The sequence below is a fragment of the Nesoenas mayeri genome (assembly GCF_963082525.1).
Source record: "Nesoenas mayeri genome assembly, chromosome: 6".
NCBI classification, from domain to species: Eukaryota; Metazoa; Chordata; class Aves; order Columbiformes; family Columbidae; genus Nesoenas; species Nesoenas mayeri.
Window position 1 is genome coordinate 21,080,291 of NC_137545.1, and position 22,135 is coordinate 21,102,425.

Genomic DNA, 22,135 nt, shown 5'->3' on the forward strand with positions numbered 1-22,135 from the left:
TGTTTTTTTGTTGGTATGGTCTTGTATTAATGTGCTGCTTTATTTAAAAATGATGACAAAAACCACTGTGGGATTCATTCCTCACTTTTCTTTTCCTGCTAGGAAGTGTATGTGTAAGTTTTTCGGAAGAGGCATAAGGAATAAGTAATCGGTATATAGTGACTTTTGGTTTTATCTAGCTTAAATATCTGATCTTTTCTGAATATTTCATCTCCAAGATGATACAAACTATTCTGTTTTGATAATTAGTAAGCAGCCAGAAATAGCCTGTGTTCATATTTTGCATAACTATTATCTGAGATATTGTTGATGGCCTCTCTTGTTGAGAGGCCAGTGCTACTCTAACAGTTTGTCACTGTGCATAAACTGCCTGTGACTTGCCACAAGTCTCTTATGAAAGAAAATATCATTTTCAGTAAGTCACTTTTTCCATCAGAACCCTAATTTGAAATGTAACTATTTACAGGCAGTTGAGGCTTATTGAGAAATGAACATATTATTTGTTTGTAAGTTTAAAGTCTGGAGCTGTCATTAGAGGTACAGCTCTGGGGAAGGCTTTTGTTCACTACAGTAATATATCTGCTGTCAGAGCAAGAGTTAGAGAGTATCTTCACTTACAGATGCAGACAAACATTAACACCAGGAAACCAGCTTCACCACAGTGTTGACAACAGAGGGAGATCCAGCTCTTATCTGCAACTCATTTAAACTGTAGCCGGATAGCTCAAAGAAACTGCAAGCTAATGTGATACAGAAGTGCTATAAATATTTTTTTAACCAGTCAGCTACTTTTACTAATGAGTAGAGCGTGAAGCTGAATCTCTTTTCAGTTGTGCTTATGCAGTGACAAGCATGTTACATGCAACTCCTGTGGATAAGAGATCTGAAGAATGACTATGGGGAGTGCTGTTGGCACCAAACCTTGGGTTTTTTTAATCTTCTGGAAATATGGAGCCATCAGCTGTCAGCCTGATGCAGATTACTGGCACAAACATCACGTTTCCCTGTTCAGCAGAGTAACTTGGGAAATTTTAGTAACACAATGAAGCAATATACTTCAGTTCTTTTCTTACATTTTTCTTAAATGGCTCAATGTTGATATTTTTGCCATCAAAGGCAAGTTGGTTCTCTTATGTACTTCTCTTAAAAGTATTCATGTTTGGCTTGTATTGAAAAAGCCAACAGGAACCGCTTTTATCCTCTTGGTTAATTTTGCCTTGCCTGTATTTGGTACCGTTATGCTGTGTTCTTGATTCAGGTTTAGCATTTAGCAGCGTTTCGAAGGTTGAAACAAAATTTGACTGCCTCAGTGTTTTGTGGTAAATGTCTGGTGCTGATGTTCAGAGGTCTTCATTAAATCTCTTTGAATTACAGATTTTACCCTGGTAGTCAGCACTTTATGGAGACAGCTTCTTGTGTTGTCTCCAGATTTTTATGGAATTCCTTGACTATCGTGATGAAATATTTTATGATGATTTAATGCTCTATAATTTTTAAGGATTATTGGAATATGGCAACTGCTAGGATGTTTGAAATGACTTCCATTTAAGAAGCAGATGCAGAAACTTGGTTTGTTGTTCAACAGAAAGGGTTCACAGTAATGCTGTCCTCCAGAAATAGTCACTTCAAGTGTGTGTGTATTGATGAGTTCTTCCAGAAGCAGAACTTGGCTTTGGGCAAATGTTATGTTAAATGGAATCTTACAATAGATGGAGCAGAAACCTTATGTAGGCATAAAACCGGCTGAGGACAAAGAACTAAGAAGTCAGCTTAAGTGTCTGTTCTGGTCAGAATGGTCTGAGTTTAGTGGTTAAAAAAAAAAAAAGCACAAACAACCAAAAAACCCCTAAAAACCAAACAAACAAAACACCAAAAAAACCCAAAAGGCCAAACAAACAAAACCAACCACTACCAAAAACCCCCTACAAACCAAAAACCAAACCAAAACTGAAAAAAACCCAGACTGAACTGGAGGCATTTTCTTTTTCAAAGATTTGGCTTGCTTTTCTACCAAATATGCTCCACTTCCATAGGACAGCATGAACCAGCTATATTTTTTGTAAGCTATTCTTTCTTTTTAAAGATGTGAGTTTCTGCCTGCTGTGTTCTTTCCTTACCTCAGTTAATATGGCTAGAATTCAATGATTTCTCAAGCAGACATGGGTTGACTCAATTGGAGTTTAACGACTTGTCAACAAATTCTTTTTGTTTAAAAATGCATTAAGTTTCCAGTCTATGACAGTTCAGTTTTGCTGAACAACACAGCTTGCCTTTTTGGTAGGACATAAAGGGTACCAGGAATCAAATGCTCTGCTATTATTTGGATTCTCTTTCAAAAGCTTTGCAACAGCTTTGTGATATCAAAGCCATGAACACAGACTACTGTGAAGCACATGTTCCTTAAAGATACTTCAGACACATGGCACTGTGTGAAACACTGCCCTAATGGGGAGCTGCAGTAGTGAAGACAACTTGTCCCAAAGGTTTTGAAAATGCAAGTATAGTAGCTATATTTTAGTGCAATTATTTTATACTGTATTTTATGAATTCCTGCATCACAGGCATGCATCTTCTATTTAATTTAATAGTGATGCAGTATTGTGATTTCACTGGTTATACAGTGAAATGTTCTCTGCAACAATAAGAGGGGTAGCTCACTTCTGAGTGCTGAGCATCATTCAGTTGAGGACTGTAGGCCTGAAACTCTGTAAATAGGTAATGGTTGGGCTATGCTACAAGTTACACATGAGTTGAGGGTACATGGAGTTTTTTCTTCCTCACATCCTATACTTTGACGTGAGCCTCAACAGCAGCAATAAAGAAGGAATGTAACTCAAGTGTGGAAGGACTGTAGCAGGAAAAAGCACAAACTTATTCATAGAATTTGAGGCTGAAGAAAAAATGCAGAGATGAGGCAAAGAAAACTGACAGTTGGGAGATAAAGATTGAGCACAGGTTGGGATGGGATCAAGATGGAAATTGAAGAGCAAGAAAGGAGAGTGGAGTAGTCTGGCAAGAAACTGGGAACATTAATTTGCTTGGGCAGAAATAGGAGAATGGACCATCTAACAGAATGTTCCAGAGAAATTTTGGAACAAGAAGCCAGGGCAGATGTTCAGCAGCCTGGGGCTGAGAAAACAGGGAAGGAATCTGAATCAGGAGGTGAGTTGGCTGCAAACTTGCTGAGATGGAAGATCAAGTCAGAGGAAGAAATGGAGAAGCTGGGCTGCACTGAGCAGCCTGAGGCAGAGCCTGGAACTAGCTAGGCGGAGGTGTGTGTGGGAAGAGGGGTCTTGGTGACAGGTGGCAGTTGTACCTGGTCTGCTGGGCAGGGCTGTGCAGCAGCTGCTCTCATCAGTTGTGACACCAGAAGGCAGAGCAATCGTTGTAAAACTTCCAGCCTTGCCTGAATTCTGTCAATATTAGCCTAAAGCAGTCCCTTTACTTTGAGACACCAAACATGTTTTGATAAATATTAAATTAAACATTTGATAAGGTTAGTTTTTTTGAGCTGTAACTTTGCATCAGGTTTGCAAACTGTGCCTTCACAGTATGCATCAATGCTGTGTAGTATTGACTAATATCAGTCAATAAATAAACCAACATCAATAGTATCATTCTACAGTACCTTTATGTCATTTAGTGCAACACTTAGTATTCAGTTTTTCAGTGCTTATGCTCACTTCAAAATGTGACTGTCTCTTATTTCTCATACACTACTGAAATCCTGTCTTGAAGCTAGAATTTACTTTTTTAGGGATAGTGCTTATGGTAAATATTTTTCACTGATCTTCAAAATATGCATGTTATCAAAGAAACACTCAACCCTGATTGAGAGTAAAGATATTCCTTCCTCCACTTTCTGTGAGAAGATTAAGAATACCCAGTAATTTTTGTTGGCTGTTTTGATATGTTGAGAATTAGGTTTTTTTTTTCTGGTTATCTGGTGCTCTGAGTTTCCACCAAACAGAATGTTTAGATTCTGTGTACAAATTAAACTCTTACAGAAAAAGCTATACAGTTGGTAAAACTGTCATTACCAAGGACAAAGAAGCTGAATTACCATCGTGTCTTATTTCTGACACTGTCTCATATTAACAAGCTTAGAAAGGTTCTGTTGAGGGTGAGCATATACAAATAATACATACTATTTTTGTAGTGGAGTCTGAACTGTTTTCTATAATATTTTTTTTTAAATGTCACAGGTTTTACTTGTCACCCTCTTGTTAGAGAAATAAAATCGTTTTTAGCAGTTGAGAACTTCATGCAGTGACTAGTCAAAACCAATGTGTGATTGCAAGATTTTTTTGTCTCCTTTTTAAGAATATTAGCTACCTATTAATTTCTGTAAATGTTTATTTCATCATTTTTCTTGTAACAGAATCTGAAGAAGACACAGCCCAGATCATTGAGACAAGTGAGACAGATGATAAAGCACAAAGTCCTGAGCAGCTAAATGATAAGGTAGCTGAAGAAGTTGAAGAAGCAGAAAACCTTTCAACAACCGAAGACTCTATTTCAGAGTCTATCTCGGCTGAACAAAGTGAAGAATCTTCAGTGAAAACAGAATAAAATACTTCAAGTGCCTTCTGTAGCTAGTTTTCGGCTTTGTTCATGCCTGTTGTTACTATTCAGGTGAGCTTTTTTAAATGGTACAATTTATAAATCTCGCTTGAGCTTAAACTGCCTCAACTGCCACAGTATGTCAAAGCTACATGTAAAAGTGGGTATTGTAAAATAAGCATGTGTCTTTAAATAAGTTAACACACAGAATGTATAGTTGGTTGAAGTCTAACAGTTGTAGCCATCACTCAGTTTGCATGTTTAAAAATTTAAAAGTATAAGCTTTGCTAAAGGTGACCTGTAATTTGACATCTCTTTAGCTGTCACACATGCAGAGAAATTTCTGGCAGCAGCTGACCTAGGAAGCTTGGTCTAGTGAACTTAAGATACTTTTTAATGCTTCCCTGTTAAAGTGACTTGAGTACATTTTAAATACACAGAAGTTTACAAGCTAAAGTGTCATCTGACATTTGACTCAAGCCTATGAAAGTGTCATTACAGTGGTATTAATGTTATTCATTGTCTAACTTTTTGATAGAATTTGGTTAAATGGCACTCAGATAAATGGCATCTCCTTTGGTATTTGCATTGCAGATGAACCAGAGGCACATACATACAAAACTGTTTTGTGTTTACATAAAATATAAAGTCTCTGCACTTGATTGTACTTGAATACAAAGCACTATTTATACCTGTACAATAATGACAAGATATATGTGAATTTTGTGCCTTTGTGTATTTTGTTAAAGGAAAATAAAGACATCTAGCAGCAGTACTTGCTTTGTGATTCCTAAAACTGAAGATAATGTCTATTCTGCTGTATGCAGCTATTCTACAGTTACTTTGTGGAAATTCAGAAGGAATATAACACCTTAAAAGGAGCATGTGTATATGTAACTAAGGTGGCTCTGATAGGACAGAAATAGATCCCTAATCAGTAGGGGAAGTGCATGTGCATTTGCCAAAAGACTTTCCTAATGGTGCCTAAAACCTGTTGATACTACTTATTATTAAAGTTATAATGAATATTTGCTGCTGGATTACTGAAACTGTACTTTTTTTATTGTATAGCTTTTCAGGCTAAAGATACGTGTTACATGTTTCCTGTTAAATGTAACAGTTGGGAACCTAGACTAGAATTTTTCTGATGCTTGGAAGTGAGGAACCTAAATCAGATTTTTTTTTTTTTTAGTAAATAAATGCTGACCATTTGTAGCTTGGTTAATTTAGTAGTAGTTCTGATAAATTTTATTGTGTGCTGTTCCCTGTGTATATCACTATATGGAGGGAAGGAGAAGCTTCAAACCCCCTCTTTTATTTGTTGTCTTGGTTCCAAAGTGAACTGGTTTTACAGTGTAAAGACAGCAAAAAGCTAAATCTTAGTAGCTCGAAAGCCCTCCACGTGAAAAACATGTTTCTGAATGTGACCTTAGCATCCATGTCTTTGTATGACACATAATTATGTGAACAGTGATGATTAATTTTCTTTTCCAAATAGATGCTTTATTTTCTGGTTCTTTGGGGTTAGTATAGAAGCTCAACCCTTACATCATCAGAATGGTCTGTATTTAGATAAACAAGGAAGTTTTTTTCTGGTTCACTAACTAAATTGCAATTCATACTTTAATTAGTAGTCTTAATGGACAGAATACAGGCATGTGATTAAAGGAGTACTTGTAGGTGTTTGACTGTATATAAAGAACTAGTAAAACCAGGTAACCATCTTGTGTGTGACTGTCTTAGTTGGGAATAGAAAGCCAACAGTCCCTTTTCCAAACATGTCTTACAGTATGAGAAAAAGTACAAGGTACAAAGTGATAAGGGAATGCATTCTTTAATATTTTAAGATAGTGTATTTTATATTCCAGAACTTTGTCACCTTTCAGGAAAAATGATTTCTGTTTTAAAGCTTACTCTATTTTGTAAGACTTTCAGATTGTAATCTCCACATTGCATTTTGGACCGCACTAATTTGTCTGTTTAAAGGCTTGATTTCTTTGGAGAAAAAAAAAAAATCACAGAATACTTCAGTAATTCAGCACAGTAAGTTGTTGGATATCCTTATAAGCACTAAAACCAAGTGGAATTTGATGTTTTGATCCCTCATATGGGATATGAATGCATGAATTACTGTCACTTCAGAAGTTAAGATTACTATATGCCCATGTATTACTTCCTTTTAAAAATTTGTATCTTAAGTGTCAGGCTTTTTTATGGTAATTTTAGGTTCTTCCCATGACAAACAAACACTGAGCTGTAATGTGTATGATGTCTGTTGAACTGACTGAGAAAATAATAGGATCGTAGAATACCACTTCGGAAGGAACCTCAAGGATCATGTGGTCCAATGTTTCTTGGCAAAAGCATCATCTAGACAAGATGGCCCAGCACTCTGTGTAGCTGAATCTTAAAGTGTCCAATGTTGGGGAATCCACCAGTTCCATGGGAAGATTATTCCAATGGCTGATTGGTCTCATAGTGAAAAATTTTTCTTCTTGTGTCCGATTGGAATCTTCCCAGGAGTAACTTGTACTCATTAACCCTTGTGTGTTCCAGGTGAGTCTTTGACCATCTTTGTGGCCTTTCTCTGGACCCTCTCTGGCCTGTCCACACTTTTTTGCATAGTGGGGACCAAACCTGAACACAGTATTCCAGGTGTGGCCTGATAAGTGCTGAATGGAGTGGGATAATGTCTACTTTGTCTCTGCTGGTGGTGCCCTTGTTGATGCAGCTTGGCATCCTGTTGGCTTTCTTTGCTGCAGCAACATGATGTTTGCTCATTGAGCTGCTTGTCCACCAGGACCTCCAGGTTATTTTCCAAAGTAATCTGTTGATATTGTAGCTGTGTACTAAAATTTTTTCATTAGTCTGGAAGGTGTCTATTTCTGTAGTCCTGCTTTAGTCAAGGAAACTGATACTGCTTAGGTTATTGGGAATCTGATTATCTTTTTTTTAAAAAAGAGACTTAGTATCTGCTATGGGGTGGGGGAAAGGGAAAGCATTATTTCTTCCAACATTCTTAAATGTGACATTATCAATCATTTCTGTGACAAGCTGCTACTTTTGGTTTAATGTGTCACTGGATCAAGTAGAGACAGTCAACCTGATGTGAAAACAAATACTTGTTAAAACATGAAAACCTAGCTTTATGAGATCTACGACTACCTAGAATTTTTGAGGTGGGGAAGAATAAGTGAGTTTTAAGCACATGGTAGAGTTTTCCTGAAAGGCTTTGTCAGTAAAAGAAGTGTCCAAGCAGTTGTTCCCCTTAATTGCTTCAGAAGGCTTGAAAAAGATGTTAAGGATATCCTGGTATTTTGGTAGAGAAAGATCTATTTTTAACTTTGTAATTTTTCAGGATTTTAAAGCAGCTACAGTAAATGAGGGTGGAGTGTTAGTTAATCTATAAATGAATTCAGGCTCAGGGAGATACACATAGTAACAGAGTCCAGGCTTTCCTTGATTTACAGTAAGTGTTTGCATGTCACTTTTGCCAAGTATGTGTCCCCAGTCCTGATATGAATGTGAGAAGATGATTCTGTTTCAGCAGCAGTTGCTTCTTGATTTTTCTGTCTGCTGCAAGTGTGGCAGTAGTAAAAGGTGCCTATCCAATGGGAACTGGATCGAAATCCAAAAATACCTGCCAGTGAACAGCAGTAGCCACACTTAGTCATGCCTTTGTAACACCAAAAAACTTCAAAGCAAAAGTTCATGGAATGAAAAGGTACAGCAGTTTTCAGTGATACTTAATTCAATTGCAGGCTGGCTTTTAAAAGATGAGAAGATGGAAGGAAGTAGGGGGGGAAATACAACAAATGCTATGGTTCCAGGTTTTGTTGATTTTGCAGTATGTAGTTGAATCTTAATTTTTTTCAAAAGTACTGAAAAACATGTTCCTGTGAAAATTTCACTACTTAGATTTTATACAAGATCCCTTTCTTCCTGTGGCTTGGATGAAAAGTGAAATAAAGTGGGGTAGTAAATAACACTTGGCAAGCCTGTTGGTGCTGTGTTTTTATTACTTCTGAAATATTGTGAGTAATTGCAGAGATCTCCTTATATTTAACCGTAGTTTATGTATTGGGGGGAATTATCTGGGCTGTGTAAAATCTGCCATGAAAGACAAATGAATCAGTTGGTCAAATTTAAGTTTTACGAAGAAGCCTGCAGAACAGGGAAATGAGGGAATGTTACTTCAAATTATAATACTTCACAGTATCACAGTATGTTTGGGATTGGAAGGGACCTCAAAAGATCATCTAGTCCAATCCCCCTGCTGGAGCAGGAACACCTAGGTGAGGTCGCACAGGAACATGTCCAGGTGGGTTTTGAATGTCTCCAGAGAAGGATACTCCACAACCCCCCTGGGCAGCCTGTTCCAGTGTCTGTCAACCTTACTGAGAAGAGGTTTTTTCTCAAATTTAAGTGAAACTGTAGCAGTAATTAATTTTTATAACCATATTTGGCTTTGAAGGGTAGGAGAATCACTTCTCTGGTGCATGGTTCTGAACTTAGTAAAACGTGCACTTGTGGATCTATGGTGATGGATGAGTAAGCTGGAAGAAACTGTTCATTATGAAATAGTTAAGTCTGCAATTAAAAACTTCAAAAGTGTTAATCTTCATAAAGTCTGAATGTTTTCAATACAAGAGTACTGGATGCAAAAGAAACTCTAAATAAGCTGCTTCTGGAGTGAGGTTTTGTTAGGTTTTCCAGAGTGAAGAAGAGCATCCATGGGGTAAGGATTGGCCTCCCTGTGAATGTTTCACTAGAACAACCACCTGGAAGGTTCATTTTTGCATCTTTATTGGCAAATAATCAATTGACCAGTTCATGGGTGTTCTCAAGTAAAATGTTTAGGCTCTTGTTTCCTTCCATGGCTTGTGGATTTTTTTTTTTCCCAGTGTCTGTAGGATGATCTTTCCTGTCCAGTCACATTGTTAGAAGTAAGTGCCTCAGATCTCATGTTTCAGTTACTTCCTGAGTTGATAAATGGAAACCTGTCCAGATTTCTGGTGTAGTGAGCCTCTGCAGTTTCACATATATGTTTGTGGTGCATAGGAGACTATATAGAACACACATCCCTAATACAAGCTAATTTTAAAAAAGGCTACAAATACATTAAGTGCATAAACAGTAGAAAGAGAGTAAGTTTTCCAGGGATAAACTCAGCCTGGAAGTTTTGGAAGTTCCTTATAATTTGAACAAACAGACTTGCTGGAGGCCTTAGGTCTAAAATGAAGGTTGAGAACAAGAGGGCAATAGGAGATGGCTCTGTGACCAAAGGGTTCTTTCTAATGGTGTGCGCTGTTCCTCTTTTCACTTAGATCTTGTTGTTTAATACATTGTTGTGTGATAGTTCATGAAAGAGATTTTGGGCTGTTTTCAGAAAGCTCTGGTTCACTCAAAGGGAAGTGTGTTTGAAACTGTTGATTACTCATCGGTCTCAGTACTCCTCTCTTCCAGTGTGTGGTCTTTAGGCAGAGCTCCCAAGTCTCAAGTTTGTGGAGGGTGATGAAGGTGAGGAATTAAAACTGATTCTTCTAATGCTGATGTTCCTGGGGCTGATTGGCACAGCGCTATTGGCTTCCTGCTCTCGGTGCGTAGTAATGCACCAAAGCTTCTGTCAGAGGACAAACGGTAAACTTCCATCAGAAGTGTGCTGTGCTCGAGATTGTGTCTAATAGTAGTCTGAAATTGTGTACTTCATGCTCTGCATTCTGGCTTTTTGGAGAAAGAGAGTATGTGGGAATTTCTTAGCACTTGATCTTTAGTAGAGGGTTGTTTACACAACAGAATGAGTTATAATAATGTTTAACAATAGGAGCTGCTATACTTTAGCATTAAAAAAAAGTGTTGTCCCTTAAGATTTTAAGTCTCAAGGAATTTGACTTATCTTCACCATTGCTTTTGATTTGCGAATGTCTCTGGGGTTCTGTCAGGTCACATTCAATCTTTCTCTGCAAGAATAAGACCTAGAGAGGTGTATGATGGGCAGGATAGAGAGAAGGGTTTTAATAATTTGCTCCCAAACCATGGTGTTTTGAGATTAAAGCAAATGCTTCTAGGATTCATGATAGATTATCTAATTTGGCAACAGCGAAACATTTAAATGACCGAATATTAACCCTTTCAAGGTTTTATAAAATCAGTTTATGTCTTAATTTCTGCATGGGGAGGGGGGGGTCCTGACTGATTCTTATAATACTGTTTTTTCTCACTGTAGTTGCTGTGGGAGTAAATCTACTTCAGGACTGCCCCTACACGTACCTGATGTTGCACCACTAGGATTCTCAGTAAACCATTACTAATGTTTTTCAGGACTTCATAAGCCTTTGCCACTGTGAAATCATGTGTTCTCTTTTTATTATGTGACAAAAATAATTTACAAAAGGGAGATTGCAACTTCCAGAGAGAAATACATGCAGCAAAATCCTGAAATAATCAGATATAGGAGAAAACAAGGGGTACAGATACTGGAGATCTGGTCTTTTTGGATGTTCAGTTTGTAAATTCAAATTCATCTCTAAATTTGTAACTTATATTGAAATAATTCTTTCTCTTTTTCTCTCTCCATTTTGCTGCCTAAATGAAAATAGAGATGCTGGATTTGTAGAAAACTCAAGGAACAAAGACCTTCCAGCTCTCCTGAAATGGTCTGCCCTCTAATTCCTTGCATCGCTTCAAGGAGCTCTACTCAGTTGATGAAACTTAATTTTGACTTGTTCAGCACACAAAGAAAACCATTTTACAAAAAAGCACCGAGAAAATTCATTTTAAGAAAAGTATTTTAAATGATGTTTTAGAAGAAATATGAAAGTTGATAATTCTTAAGGAATGTTTGAACTTGTATATTTTGTATATTGAGCTTCTATTTAAACAGGAGATCCCATATATTTATAGTTTAAGTTCTTACTGTTGTAATAATTGCCTTGTTATTGCATTAGTAAAAGGCATGTGTGTTTATGTACTGTAAGCAGTATGTTTAATCAGAAGTATCATTTTAATCCTAGCTGTGGCATTGACCAGTAGTTATATCACCTGCAATTAGAAGTCCATTAAAATCAATGCAAAACCATTAATTAGTATGAATTTTTAGGGTCTAATAGACTTCATGAAATGTCTATCTTAGATTTTCTGCTTGTAATGGAGAAAATATTTAAACTTGTGCTTCCCTTTTCAAATACAGTGTTTTAGCAAATGGAACAAATGTTAAAGAGTATGAAATTATATAGGTTGTTGTTTGAATATATGCTGCTTTTCCTGTGTATGTAACTTCTTGAGGAAAAACCTGATTCTGAAAAAGCTATTGAATATTCATCTGATCTGAATTATGATGGCGGGGGTAAGAGTCAGGCTGCTCTTTGTATAGCAGTGATTTACAGTTTTAAAGTGATAATTTGATTAGTAGTTCATTCTCTGCTGGCTGTACTCAGTCAAGTTGGATTGTATAGGTTTGTTTGTTTGTTTTAAAAGGAGCACATATGTTACTAAAACAAAGCTGAGGGTGCCCCAGCTTGTTCAGTGCAGCCCCTGCTCCCCAGCTGGCTGGCATATGTAGGAAAAGAACGTTGTTCAAGGTTGAGTAGGTTCTGATAAGACCCATTTATCTGTGCTACACCCAGTTGTGAGAGCTGCTGGTGCGAGCAGCCAGCTGCCCACCCGCAAAGGGCAGCCTGGCCTGCGGCTGCACAGCTCTGTGCGCAGTGAAGTGGAGGCGTGGAAAACCTGCCTTGGCTCAGTGTAAAAAATCGTGTGGCAACTTCAGAGGGGACTGGGGAGTTCTGAAGATGCCAATTTTTGACCTGCCATCCTGCAGACACGTACATTTCAGGGTGGGTATTGCAGGTTTTATTGTATCTAAATGGTGATTTATGTCCTTATTCCTGCATTATTGTCCACAAGGTACTGCCCTATGTCACAAGCCTGTACTACCTAATTTTTTCAGACTGTTTCATTTTCATTAGTACAGCTGCTTTAGCTTGTGATCAGTGTACTGCACCTCATTGATAATCTAAGAGACTATCAGACGCACACAAGTGACACCTAACCCTGTCAGTCTGGCTTGATTGACCCCTCAGCTTCCGAAACATGGATTCATTTTTTTTTTTAAAACCCGAGTTAGCCCGACATCCATTTTCACACATATTCTGGGCAGTTTAAAGGTTGGTCAGAATTGAATATTGCTCTTTCAAATTTGATAATGTATGAGTACAGAACTGTGACCTTTGATACGTAGTAATACATCAACATGACATGAGCAGTAAGTGCAGCAATTACCTTTACTACACTCGAGATTGTGTTTTAGTTCTCATCTTGTAAGCAATTATTTCAGGAAAAAAAGGATGCCTATAAGTTAAATATACTTTGAAAATAGTGTAAATGCAGAAATTAATCTTTGGGATTTTTTGGTGAATATTTTTCAGATGAATCGTGGCTTTTAAATTAACATTGCTTCGGTGCTAGAAAGTGGCTTTTTTTACAGTACTTTTTTTCTGGGAGAGTTTCTTTACATTAGAACACAACAAAAAGGGTTAATCTAAGTTTCGTATTCTGATTTATGGCTAAAGTCTGATCCTTCAAGGAGTTGATGTGTCACTGTGTTTGTGTTGCTCCCATGGTAATACTTGTAAGAGTTGATTACATGCATGATAATAATGTAAGTTTACCCGCTTTTAAGTGCCTTTCAGAATGTATGAGAGTATCTCGGACCTGCACCATGTATTGATTTAAAAGGCTGTTTTAGCTGCTTCAGCAATGTTTCATCTTTTCCTGAGCAGATCAAGATACCTTTGGTTTAGTTTCCAAGCCTTTGTCCTCACCTGTTATAAATTATTTGGGTAATGATAGTGCACAACCACTACCTGGTAGGTGCTATAAAAACACAAATCAATACTCCTTGCCAAAGAGCATAAAGCCTCAAGAGGAGTGATAGCAGCTGTGGCTTCTCTTCTGTGGACTAAAAATCAGAATAAAATTACTGTGTCATTCTGAGCAAGCAACTGAGTAACCATTGAATGATGACTTTCTATCAGTGCTGTATGTCACAGCCAAAACTCGAATGAATAACTTTAATTCGAACTTCTAAAATGTCCACTTCCTTGGCTGCGGAGTGCAGAGTGGTGTTGGTTTGCTGGAATTAGGCACTGAACTTTAACTCAGGAGCTGGGAAAATGCTTAATTTGTTTTATGTTGAGGTGAAATCAACACCTTTTGGAATGCTTTTCTGTAAGCTGTTAAAAATTTGAACACCTAGTCCCCGATAATGTTGGGCTGTACTGGGATGCTGGTGCGGGAGGCAGGTGTGGGCTGGGAACTAAATGGAGCATGTCTCTTCCAAATCCGCCATGGGAAGAGGGGTGAGTGCGTTCTGTAGAGTAGCTTTCTCTTTCTGACTTGTTGCTCTGAAGATCGCTCCTTTGCAGTACATACACAGTAGCTGTAGATTGCTAATAAGCCTGGGAACTTCTGTGATGAAAGTTTCATCAAAATGAGTCTCTCAAACAGATTTTCTCACTACTTTTCTAGCAACAGTTAGAACATTCTTGACTCTCTGTGGTGTCATTTGTTCTCTGGGTGGAAAAGCAAAGCAAGTATGTTAAATCATCACATAAATTACTCCTAATCAAGCTCTTGGCAGTACAAACTATTATGCAAAGCCACAAGGCTTTAGGGACACGGTTTAGTGCTGGAGTTAGGTTATGATTGGACTTGATGATCCTGAGAGTCTCTTCCAACCAAAATGATTCTGTGAAATGGTTCTAAAAAGGCACCGCCTGAGGATATTGTGCAAGCATGGTTTTGTGCTGTTCCATGTTGCTTTCAATGTGTGCCATGTAAGGGCACTTGGGCTCTTAACTACTTAAAACCAAAAACACCCTCAAGCTTTTTTTCATGTTTTCCTTAAATTTTAGATGTTAATAGTATTAACTTAGTTTGGACAAAATACCTGACCTACTTTTGTGTAGCATTTTCCATTAAAAAGTGTAAATAGCATGTATATGGAAATCTTGAGTCGTGCTGCTGACTTAGCAGATGAAGGTGCTTACAACAGCCCAATGTGGAAGTTTGTTTTTCAACTGGGGCTCTGTGGTTGTAGGAAGTTCCTTATGGTGCAAGATGCCCTTGTGCAGGGAGGTGACTCCATGGGTAAAGTGCGTTTGTTACTGTGCTACAAGTAGCAACAGCAAAACAAGGGCAAATGCTGTGGTGTTGCATGTCAGTATTTGTTGACTGGCGTTTGCTCATGCTGCATTTATTACTCCTGGTAACGACTTAGGCATCTTTAGTTCTTCTCTGTGTTGTGTATTACTAACCAATTTTTTAAAGAACTGACAACACTGGTATTCCCCAGCAGTAGAATCCCTCTTATAGCATCTGGAAAATATTTCCTATCTCTTGTGTTTCAGAGAAGGGAATGAAGGTAATATATTTTTTCCACCATTCCTACTACAGCAATATGACTAGAAGTATTTCTTTTTCCAAAATGCAGGGATTTTTGTTAGTTTCAGCTGTTTGGCTACACCTGTGTGTTGCTGGGGCTTTTTTAAAGAGATGGTGAATGGCAGCCGGGTTGCAGAATGTATTTTCATTTTGAGGCTTATCTTAAAACTTTCTGGTTTGCAATGGTGAGATCCTCCTGGAAAGAGTTCATTAGATTATTGAACAAATGGTGGGAAGCTGAAATTTAGGGACACTTAATGGAAAGTACTCGACTAAGATTGTATGCAACTTATTGTGAATACTCCTGATATATTATAAGGCGTTATGTTCATCTAGTTGTGAAGTGTGATCTATTTGATTTTAAAATCTCAGATTGTGTTATGAGTAAGTGTAATGGTTCTGAGAGCTGGAATGTTGTTAGCCATTGTGAACAGTACTGAAGGCATCTCAGGATGTATAATGTGATAGATGCAATTTGGTTTGATTTTTTTTTTTCCAAGGCCAATTTAATTTTGATTTATTTGCCTCATTAACCCAAGGATTCAGAAAATTGAATGCCACCTGAGTGAGGTATTATTAACACTAGTGAAATATCTTCAGAATCGCTCCGTGCTTATAAATTGATCTTTTGAAAGCATTTTAAAGGCATAATGATACTATGCTGAAAATGTACAGCACCATTTAAAAATTGCAAAATGCTTATTTGATTTCTGAAAATAAGACTTGGTCACCTGACTTAAATGTATACTGATCTATTATTTATGCTTTGAAAATAGAGCTGATAAAAAGCATAAGTGTTCTTGATATTATATTTTGTCATATCTAGCTAAAAAGATTGAAATCCGGAGAAACAATTTTCTGCAGAAATGAAGTAGTATGCCCTCCTGAACCCCTGGGGAAAATAGCCTCTCTGTTTGCTCAGAATATGAAGCAGTAAAACAGTATAAGTAAAACAGACAGCCCATGTCACATTCCTATTTGTACAGTCTGGAATGATGTTTTAAAAACATTTTCTAGTTATTTTTGATAAATAAATGGTGCAAATAACATCTGCAAACCAACCCTGCTGATGTAAGATTTTTCAGATCAGATTTGTTTGTCGGTGAAAGTCAGAAAATTGCTTTGCAAAACTAAAGTTGTATAACTCCCAAAAATATGCATACGAAATGTGCAAGAATATATCTTGCTCTTCTTTTGTCTTCCCTCAAAGAAACTAATGCTGATCTCGCTTATCTTTGCTGCTGGGCTCAGAGTGTAGCTTGATAAAATTATCAAAAAGCTCAGTTGCTAAACACAGATGTGTTATAAGGTATTAAATAGCTCAAGTGGTGCATCCAGCTACCCTACCCTTTTGGAACAGTGGATCTTGCTTAAGGCCTTGAGATTTCCACCTGAGCTATTAGTGCCACACAAAACTAAGCATGGGGGTTGTAGGAGCCTTCCACAAGTGACACCCCTGTGGTTGAGGGGTGCAAAGGCAGTGGGTGCGTTGCCTGGCTGCAGCTGTCTGCAGGTTCTGCCAAAGGCCGATGCACTGAGGATGAAGGGACGTTCCTCCAACTCTCGTGGCCTCCAGAAGTGCACTATTCAGTGTAAGAATGCTGGCCCCGCTCTGATTTCCTTCACTGATATAAAAGCTGAAATGGAAAAACTGTCCCTGGGCAGCAGGGTTGAGAAGTCCGAGGTCACAGCTCCACGAATGCCCTGTTGCCCAGGACTGGCCTAAGAAGAGTGTGTGTGTGTGTACATCTCCCAAAACATGGCTTGTCGAGGGAGTGGGCTTACAGCTGCATTTGAGGAGTGTATGTCTTCAAGGCCCTCTTGTTTTTCTTTGGACTTCTGTGCTCCACAGAGTTGGTTAAAACCAACTTTAATGCTATTTTTGTAAGGATTCTCAGTCAATGGATCCCATCTCAGGCTAAATTCTGTGGTATATCCACAGAGTACGAGGTGAATGCATTTTGTAAATATGTATATGTTTAACAGCACCAAAAAAAAAAAAAAGGGTTTTATTTTTCAGCCTTTACAAAAATAATTATTTAATAAAATCTTCCCTCTGCACTTACACAACACTGGAGTATTACCTGTTATTTTAATACTTGAGCAAAAAACGGACACTTAAGGGGTTTACTAGTCTAATAGCATTTAACTGAGTGCATCTCTCTTCGCTGAATGAAAAGTCTTGGATAGGGAGTTTTTGTCAGGGTCAGGGATAGAATTCTGGAAAAGTTATTTTTTTCTGTTATAGTTATACATGTTCACAGTTGTAGATAATGATGGTGTTGATAACGGACAACATGATGCTGTTTGAATAATCAGAATGGATACTCCTGTACAGCAAATATTCAGCCTAAAACATTCAAGTATTACTAGTCCAACCACGATTCATTTCAGGTTTCTCTTTGGCAAAAGGCTCAAGTGCTTCAATACAGCACAATGTGTATATCAGTAATTTTTCATTTCTTAATGACAAGGACATTATGTATAGCCATGAATGGGTCTCATCATGATTTTATTGAACCTAACTTTATTACATCATTTATTTCCTCAGAAATCTTGTTCTAATGTGATGTTTCTGTAAGTACTTATGAATTGGATTACCTGTTTAGCATTTTTGATAAAACAGTTAATGAGTTCTGTAATGCTTAGTTGAAAGTTCCTTGGTCACAGGCAATGCGTGTCATTTTCCGTATGAGGTGGGAGTCCAGGAGAACATACAGAGAAAAGGCACTTCTCAGTTTTTTGCTTACCATCTTTTATGCTCAAGTTATGCTAGGACTGCAGTTAAATTGTTTTTTTTTTAATTATTACTCACTGGAGTTCCAAGGAGTGTCTCTAGAGAACTTAATTGAATGAATCTGTTTTCACTGAGTGAAAAAATACTGGGGGTGAGCTTCAGGAAAACAAAAACAAGGCACCTAAAAAGAAACACAACTGGTCTTTGGGTTACTGCCCTCCAGGCCAGGGGAGCATGACCAATATAGAGGTTTGTGGTTTTTCTCCCTGGAAACACTTCATGCTGGGGCAGGCTGTCATCTGGGATTTGAACTGACCACTGCAGAACATGTCACTCTTTTATCACAGACAGGAGCTTGGCCATACTCAGTAGTCAAGTTCCTGTTAATAAAGAGTTAAGACATTTGTAAGATAAATTATTCTAGAACGGTGATATGCACTCTTAGAAGCAATAGAAATATTAACTCTGTAGCCAAACCCAATACTGTCTGAACTTGATTAACTTATTGAAGTGTCTGTCAGTAATATTTATAAACTCCTATGTACAGTCTGACCTGTACTTAATCCTGGATCTCCTTGGTGGCTCAAGTAACATGCAGAGGAACTACAAATGGTTAAACAGCTGGATGGCAGTGGAGAATCTGCAAAGCGTTTTGTTGGGTCCCTTTTGCTGGTAATCTGTCAAAAGTAATTAAATCTTCCAGAAGATTTATTCTTGCCTGCCCTTAGCCTACTCACTGGGGGAGCAGAGTGGGAAAGAGAGGAAGCCTTGGGGCTGGACAAGCACTGGTCAAGCACAGCCAGAAGGTTGCTGTGTTAGCCCTGACGTTTTAGCCACTAATCCAGGACACAGCACTAGAGGGGCTGCTATGAGAACAGTTAACCCCATCACTCCCAGACCTTATACAGGCAGTTTTGAATTAATTTGGATACTCTCAAGAGGTTGAATATGGAGACAGCATCTGACTGGAGATGCTCATAGTTTCAACTCAGATGGCAAACTTCTATTAAGAAAAAAAAGTAATCTGTGTAAAAGTTACTGCAGAGAGGATCTTAGCCAAGAAGCTCTGGGAAACGCAGTTACTGGAGGAAGAAGCTCTCATATGTCAACAATTACATGGTATTTGTGATGGTTATTCTGGTATGAGAAAGTGTTTGCACTAGACAAAGATAAGTTTCTTGCTTATCTTGCAGTGGGAAAATTCAGGGCTTGGCTCTTGTTCTGTGCTTCACATAACCAAATTACTGCTTTTTCTTGGAACATCTAAGCAAAAACAAACAAGCAAGAAACTCTCTGAAGGTTGTTAACAGCAAAATCGGTGCTGTGTCAGGCTCAGGCTCCTCTGTGCTGCGGAGACCTGCAGTGCCTGTCTGTGCCAGGTGGAGCACACCTGAGGCAACCGCGGGCCACCAGCAGCAGTTACTGCTGGCAGCGTCACCTCGGGAGCATGAAATGAAAAGCTCCCAAGAGGAGCAGGTGCCAGTTTTGAGTCCTGACGCTTGGCCTGTGTCTGGTTCCAGGCTATCCCACCTCCTCTCTTTGCAGCATTAGACTGCTGTGGGTGGGCCTTCGTGAACTACAATGTAGGGATACTTATAAATAGTGCCTTGAAGTGGCAGGAGCTTTCTTTAGCTCTGAAGAGTGGACAGCTGGGAGCTGTAAGGACACAGGCTTTCCTGTCACACCACTTGTGCCCTGTTTGCACACCCCTGACAGCCCACTCCCCACCAGCTGGGAGTCCTCTGCTTTTCAGGAGCAGGTGGCTAAATCTGGTGCTGAGCGGGTGCCCTTTTGGCTAACTCCAGGTTCCCTTATGTTTCCCTGGGTTTGGGCCTGGGCTTAAATAAAAGGAGTGCCTAAACAAATTAAGGCCTCTGCTCACCCCAACCCTGAGTAACAAACGTGCTGGCAGTGAAATCCAGCTGCAATGTGATCTGAGAGATGCGGGCAATACAGTGCATGCTAGTAAGTGGGAAGTCCTCCAACAAGAAAAAAATAGCGCAGATATATATATCGGGGCATATATGGTCAGGTACAGTCATTATACTGAAGCAACTGCTCTCCTGTCTTCTCTATTGTGCTAGTCAAGCTTTTCCAGTGTCCGTTAATTTAATTCCAGTGGCAGTTCCTATTGCAGAAAGAAAATGTGGGCTTGTGTTGGTAAGAGGGCTGTCAGAAGGTGTTTTTGAATATATCTGATTTAGTCCTGGGCAAGATTGTTTCTCACAGTGTGTTTCATGAGTGTTATGCCTGCTCCAGCTTTTTGAAGCTTTCTCCCTTTCATCAAAGCACTGGACCTTCAGCTAGATCCTTGATGTTAAGTCTGGATTTTATCCAACTGCAGTATTCCTTCTGCATACAATTGTAGCTGCCCACACTTTCTGATCTCTAAAACATGAAATACTTCCATATTTTCCATTTTTGTTGTTTTGAATTGTTTTAACTGAAGTCCTACAATATGACCTTTGAATTTACGCAGAGAAGAAGCTGTGTAGGCACTTGGTGTTTTCAGTTCTTCAGTTTGTGTTGTATTAGTAGTGTGGTTCCTGCAAATAGCTGCAGCCAGAAATATCTTCTTTTGAGCCTCCCCCTGCCGTGGAATGCAGAGTTCATTCCCACGGCCTTTGGGTGCTGCTGGTTTTTTTAATTTTTTTTTTTTCCTTTTTAGTGTCTGCTTTGGCCTAACACTGAGATTTAAAAAAAAAAAAAAAAAAAAAAAGCAGAATTTTGAGCCTGGCTATGACATTGGGTCCTCTATGGCTTCCTCCTTCAGCAAATGAAGGTAGCTTATGTCTCCATCCAACCCGTGTGTGCCTGCCAATAATGTGATTGTGGAAATGAGAGAGCTTTTATTTTTTCTTAAGCAGATAATCCATGTGGTTTTGATAAGTAAACAACAAATAAGCTGGTGAGAAAGTCCTTTGACTTTCAGGAAAGGTGAGATGTTATAGGTTCATTAATATGTAAAGGGTAGTATGTAGATCTCAATGAAAGTGACAAACAAGTGCCACAGTGGGTATTGCTGAACACAGGAAATGGTTGGTTTGAGCTAATATATACTTTTGGCACTACTTCATCTTAAAATCATACATAGCATCTAGCACCAGCAGGTTGGTTTTATAGCTTCATCTATTACTTTACTGTCACTGTTAATTGTCTTCTTTTACCTCTGCAGTATTCTACAAATTGGGCCTATCCAAAGTGACAGGAGGAAGAACATTAAGCATCTGACAAGATGATATCTAAGTTCAATTTCCTACTCTTTACCTGATTTATACCTGCAGAAGATAATTTTCCTTTCTGTCATAAACAGCCCTATAAATCAGCAGTGCTTATGGAACAACTGCATAGAGAGCCCCCAGCTTTGTATCCTCTGTGTTTCCTATTAGGAAGCCATTACTACAGAATTTTCCTCCTTCAAACAAAAATGATGAAATTTAATACCACTGAGATTACAAAGATTAAGAGCTGAAGTACTGCTGGGGCTTTTCAATTGAAGCAGCTATCTGAGCAATCTTTGCAAAACTCAATAAAAACAGGGTTTCTGCCTTTGACATCATTATCCATCTGTTTGGATGAAATTGCTGTATCATGGTATAAATCTGTGATACAAGTGACATAACCTCTGAAATAAAAGGGAACATTAACTGCTCTATCTTCTAGAGGCCCTGGGACAGGCTGGCTATAAGCTCACTCAAGTGTGATGGCAGTTATTCTGTGTTTTACTAGACTGCAGACAATTATCCTTTGCTCTCCTCCCCTCTTATGACAAACTGCCAGAGCTTCTGCTGAAATGATCTCAAATAGATTTTCTAAAATGCTTAGTACTAGATTGCCTCCATACATTATTTCTTTTCAATGGGCTGAAAATAAAAACCTAATCCACAAATCAATTGCTGCATCTATCAGATGCACATTGGTGCACGTTTTATTTTGTTCTATCAAGGTTTTATACAGCTTATATCCTCTCTACAGCATCTTACATAGATGTACATGGTGCAGAGAGGATATTTATACTGGGGGTTCAATGGGAGTCAAGAGACATTTAGCCTTATAAAAGGGAAATATTTTGGCTGGGCTTTAGAATGATGATAATGTGAAACATGACTACTAGTCCGTGGTTACTTTTATTTTTTTTCCTTCTTGCTGGAATGTTCGTAGTGTCCCTCTTGGACCCCTTTGCTGCCCCATATGATCCACATGAAGCGACAGGGAAGGAAATAGACCCATGGGTACCATACAGCCTGCCTGGGCATGGAATCCTGTCTGGGACTCCTGAAGCCCTTGTCTCCTGCAGAATAGCTTTGATGTCGTCCTTTTGGTGGAGGACAGCTGTCCTACCTGTCCTGCAGAGCTGAGCAAGGGCTTCTTAGCTTTCATTATGGTACTGGC

At 38.6% G+C, this 22,135-nt stretch overlaps 1 protein-coding gene across 5 annotated transcripts in view; it reads left to right on the forward strand.

Annotated features, from left to right (window-relative positions):
* The window catches only part of LNPK (lunapark, ER junction formation factor), a 58,860-nt gene that overhangs the window by 35,370 nt on the left and 1,355 nt on the right, over positions 1–22,135 (forward strand). For 2 of the 5 annotated variants that reach the window (XM_080346922.1, XM_080346923.1), the window contains exon 13: positions 4,382–5,253. In XM_080346922.1, the coding sequence (XP_080203048.1) occupies positions 4,382–4,572 (191 nt within the window). In that variant the 3' untranslated portion in view covers positions 4,573–5,253. Of the gene's footprint in view, positions 1–4,381; positions 5,254–6,789; positions 6,929–22,135 lie in introns of those variants that run through there. The other 3 variants (XR_013922287.1, XR_013922286.1, XM_080346924.1) reach the window with 3 other exon arrangements.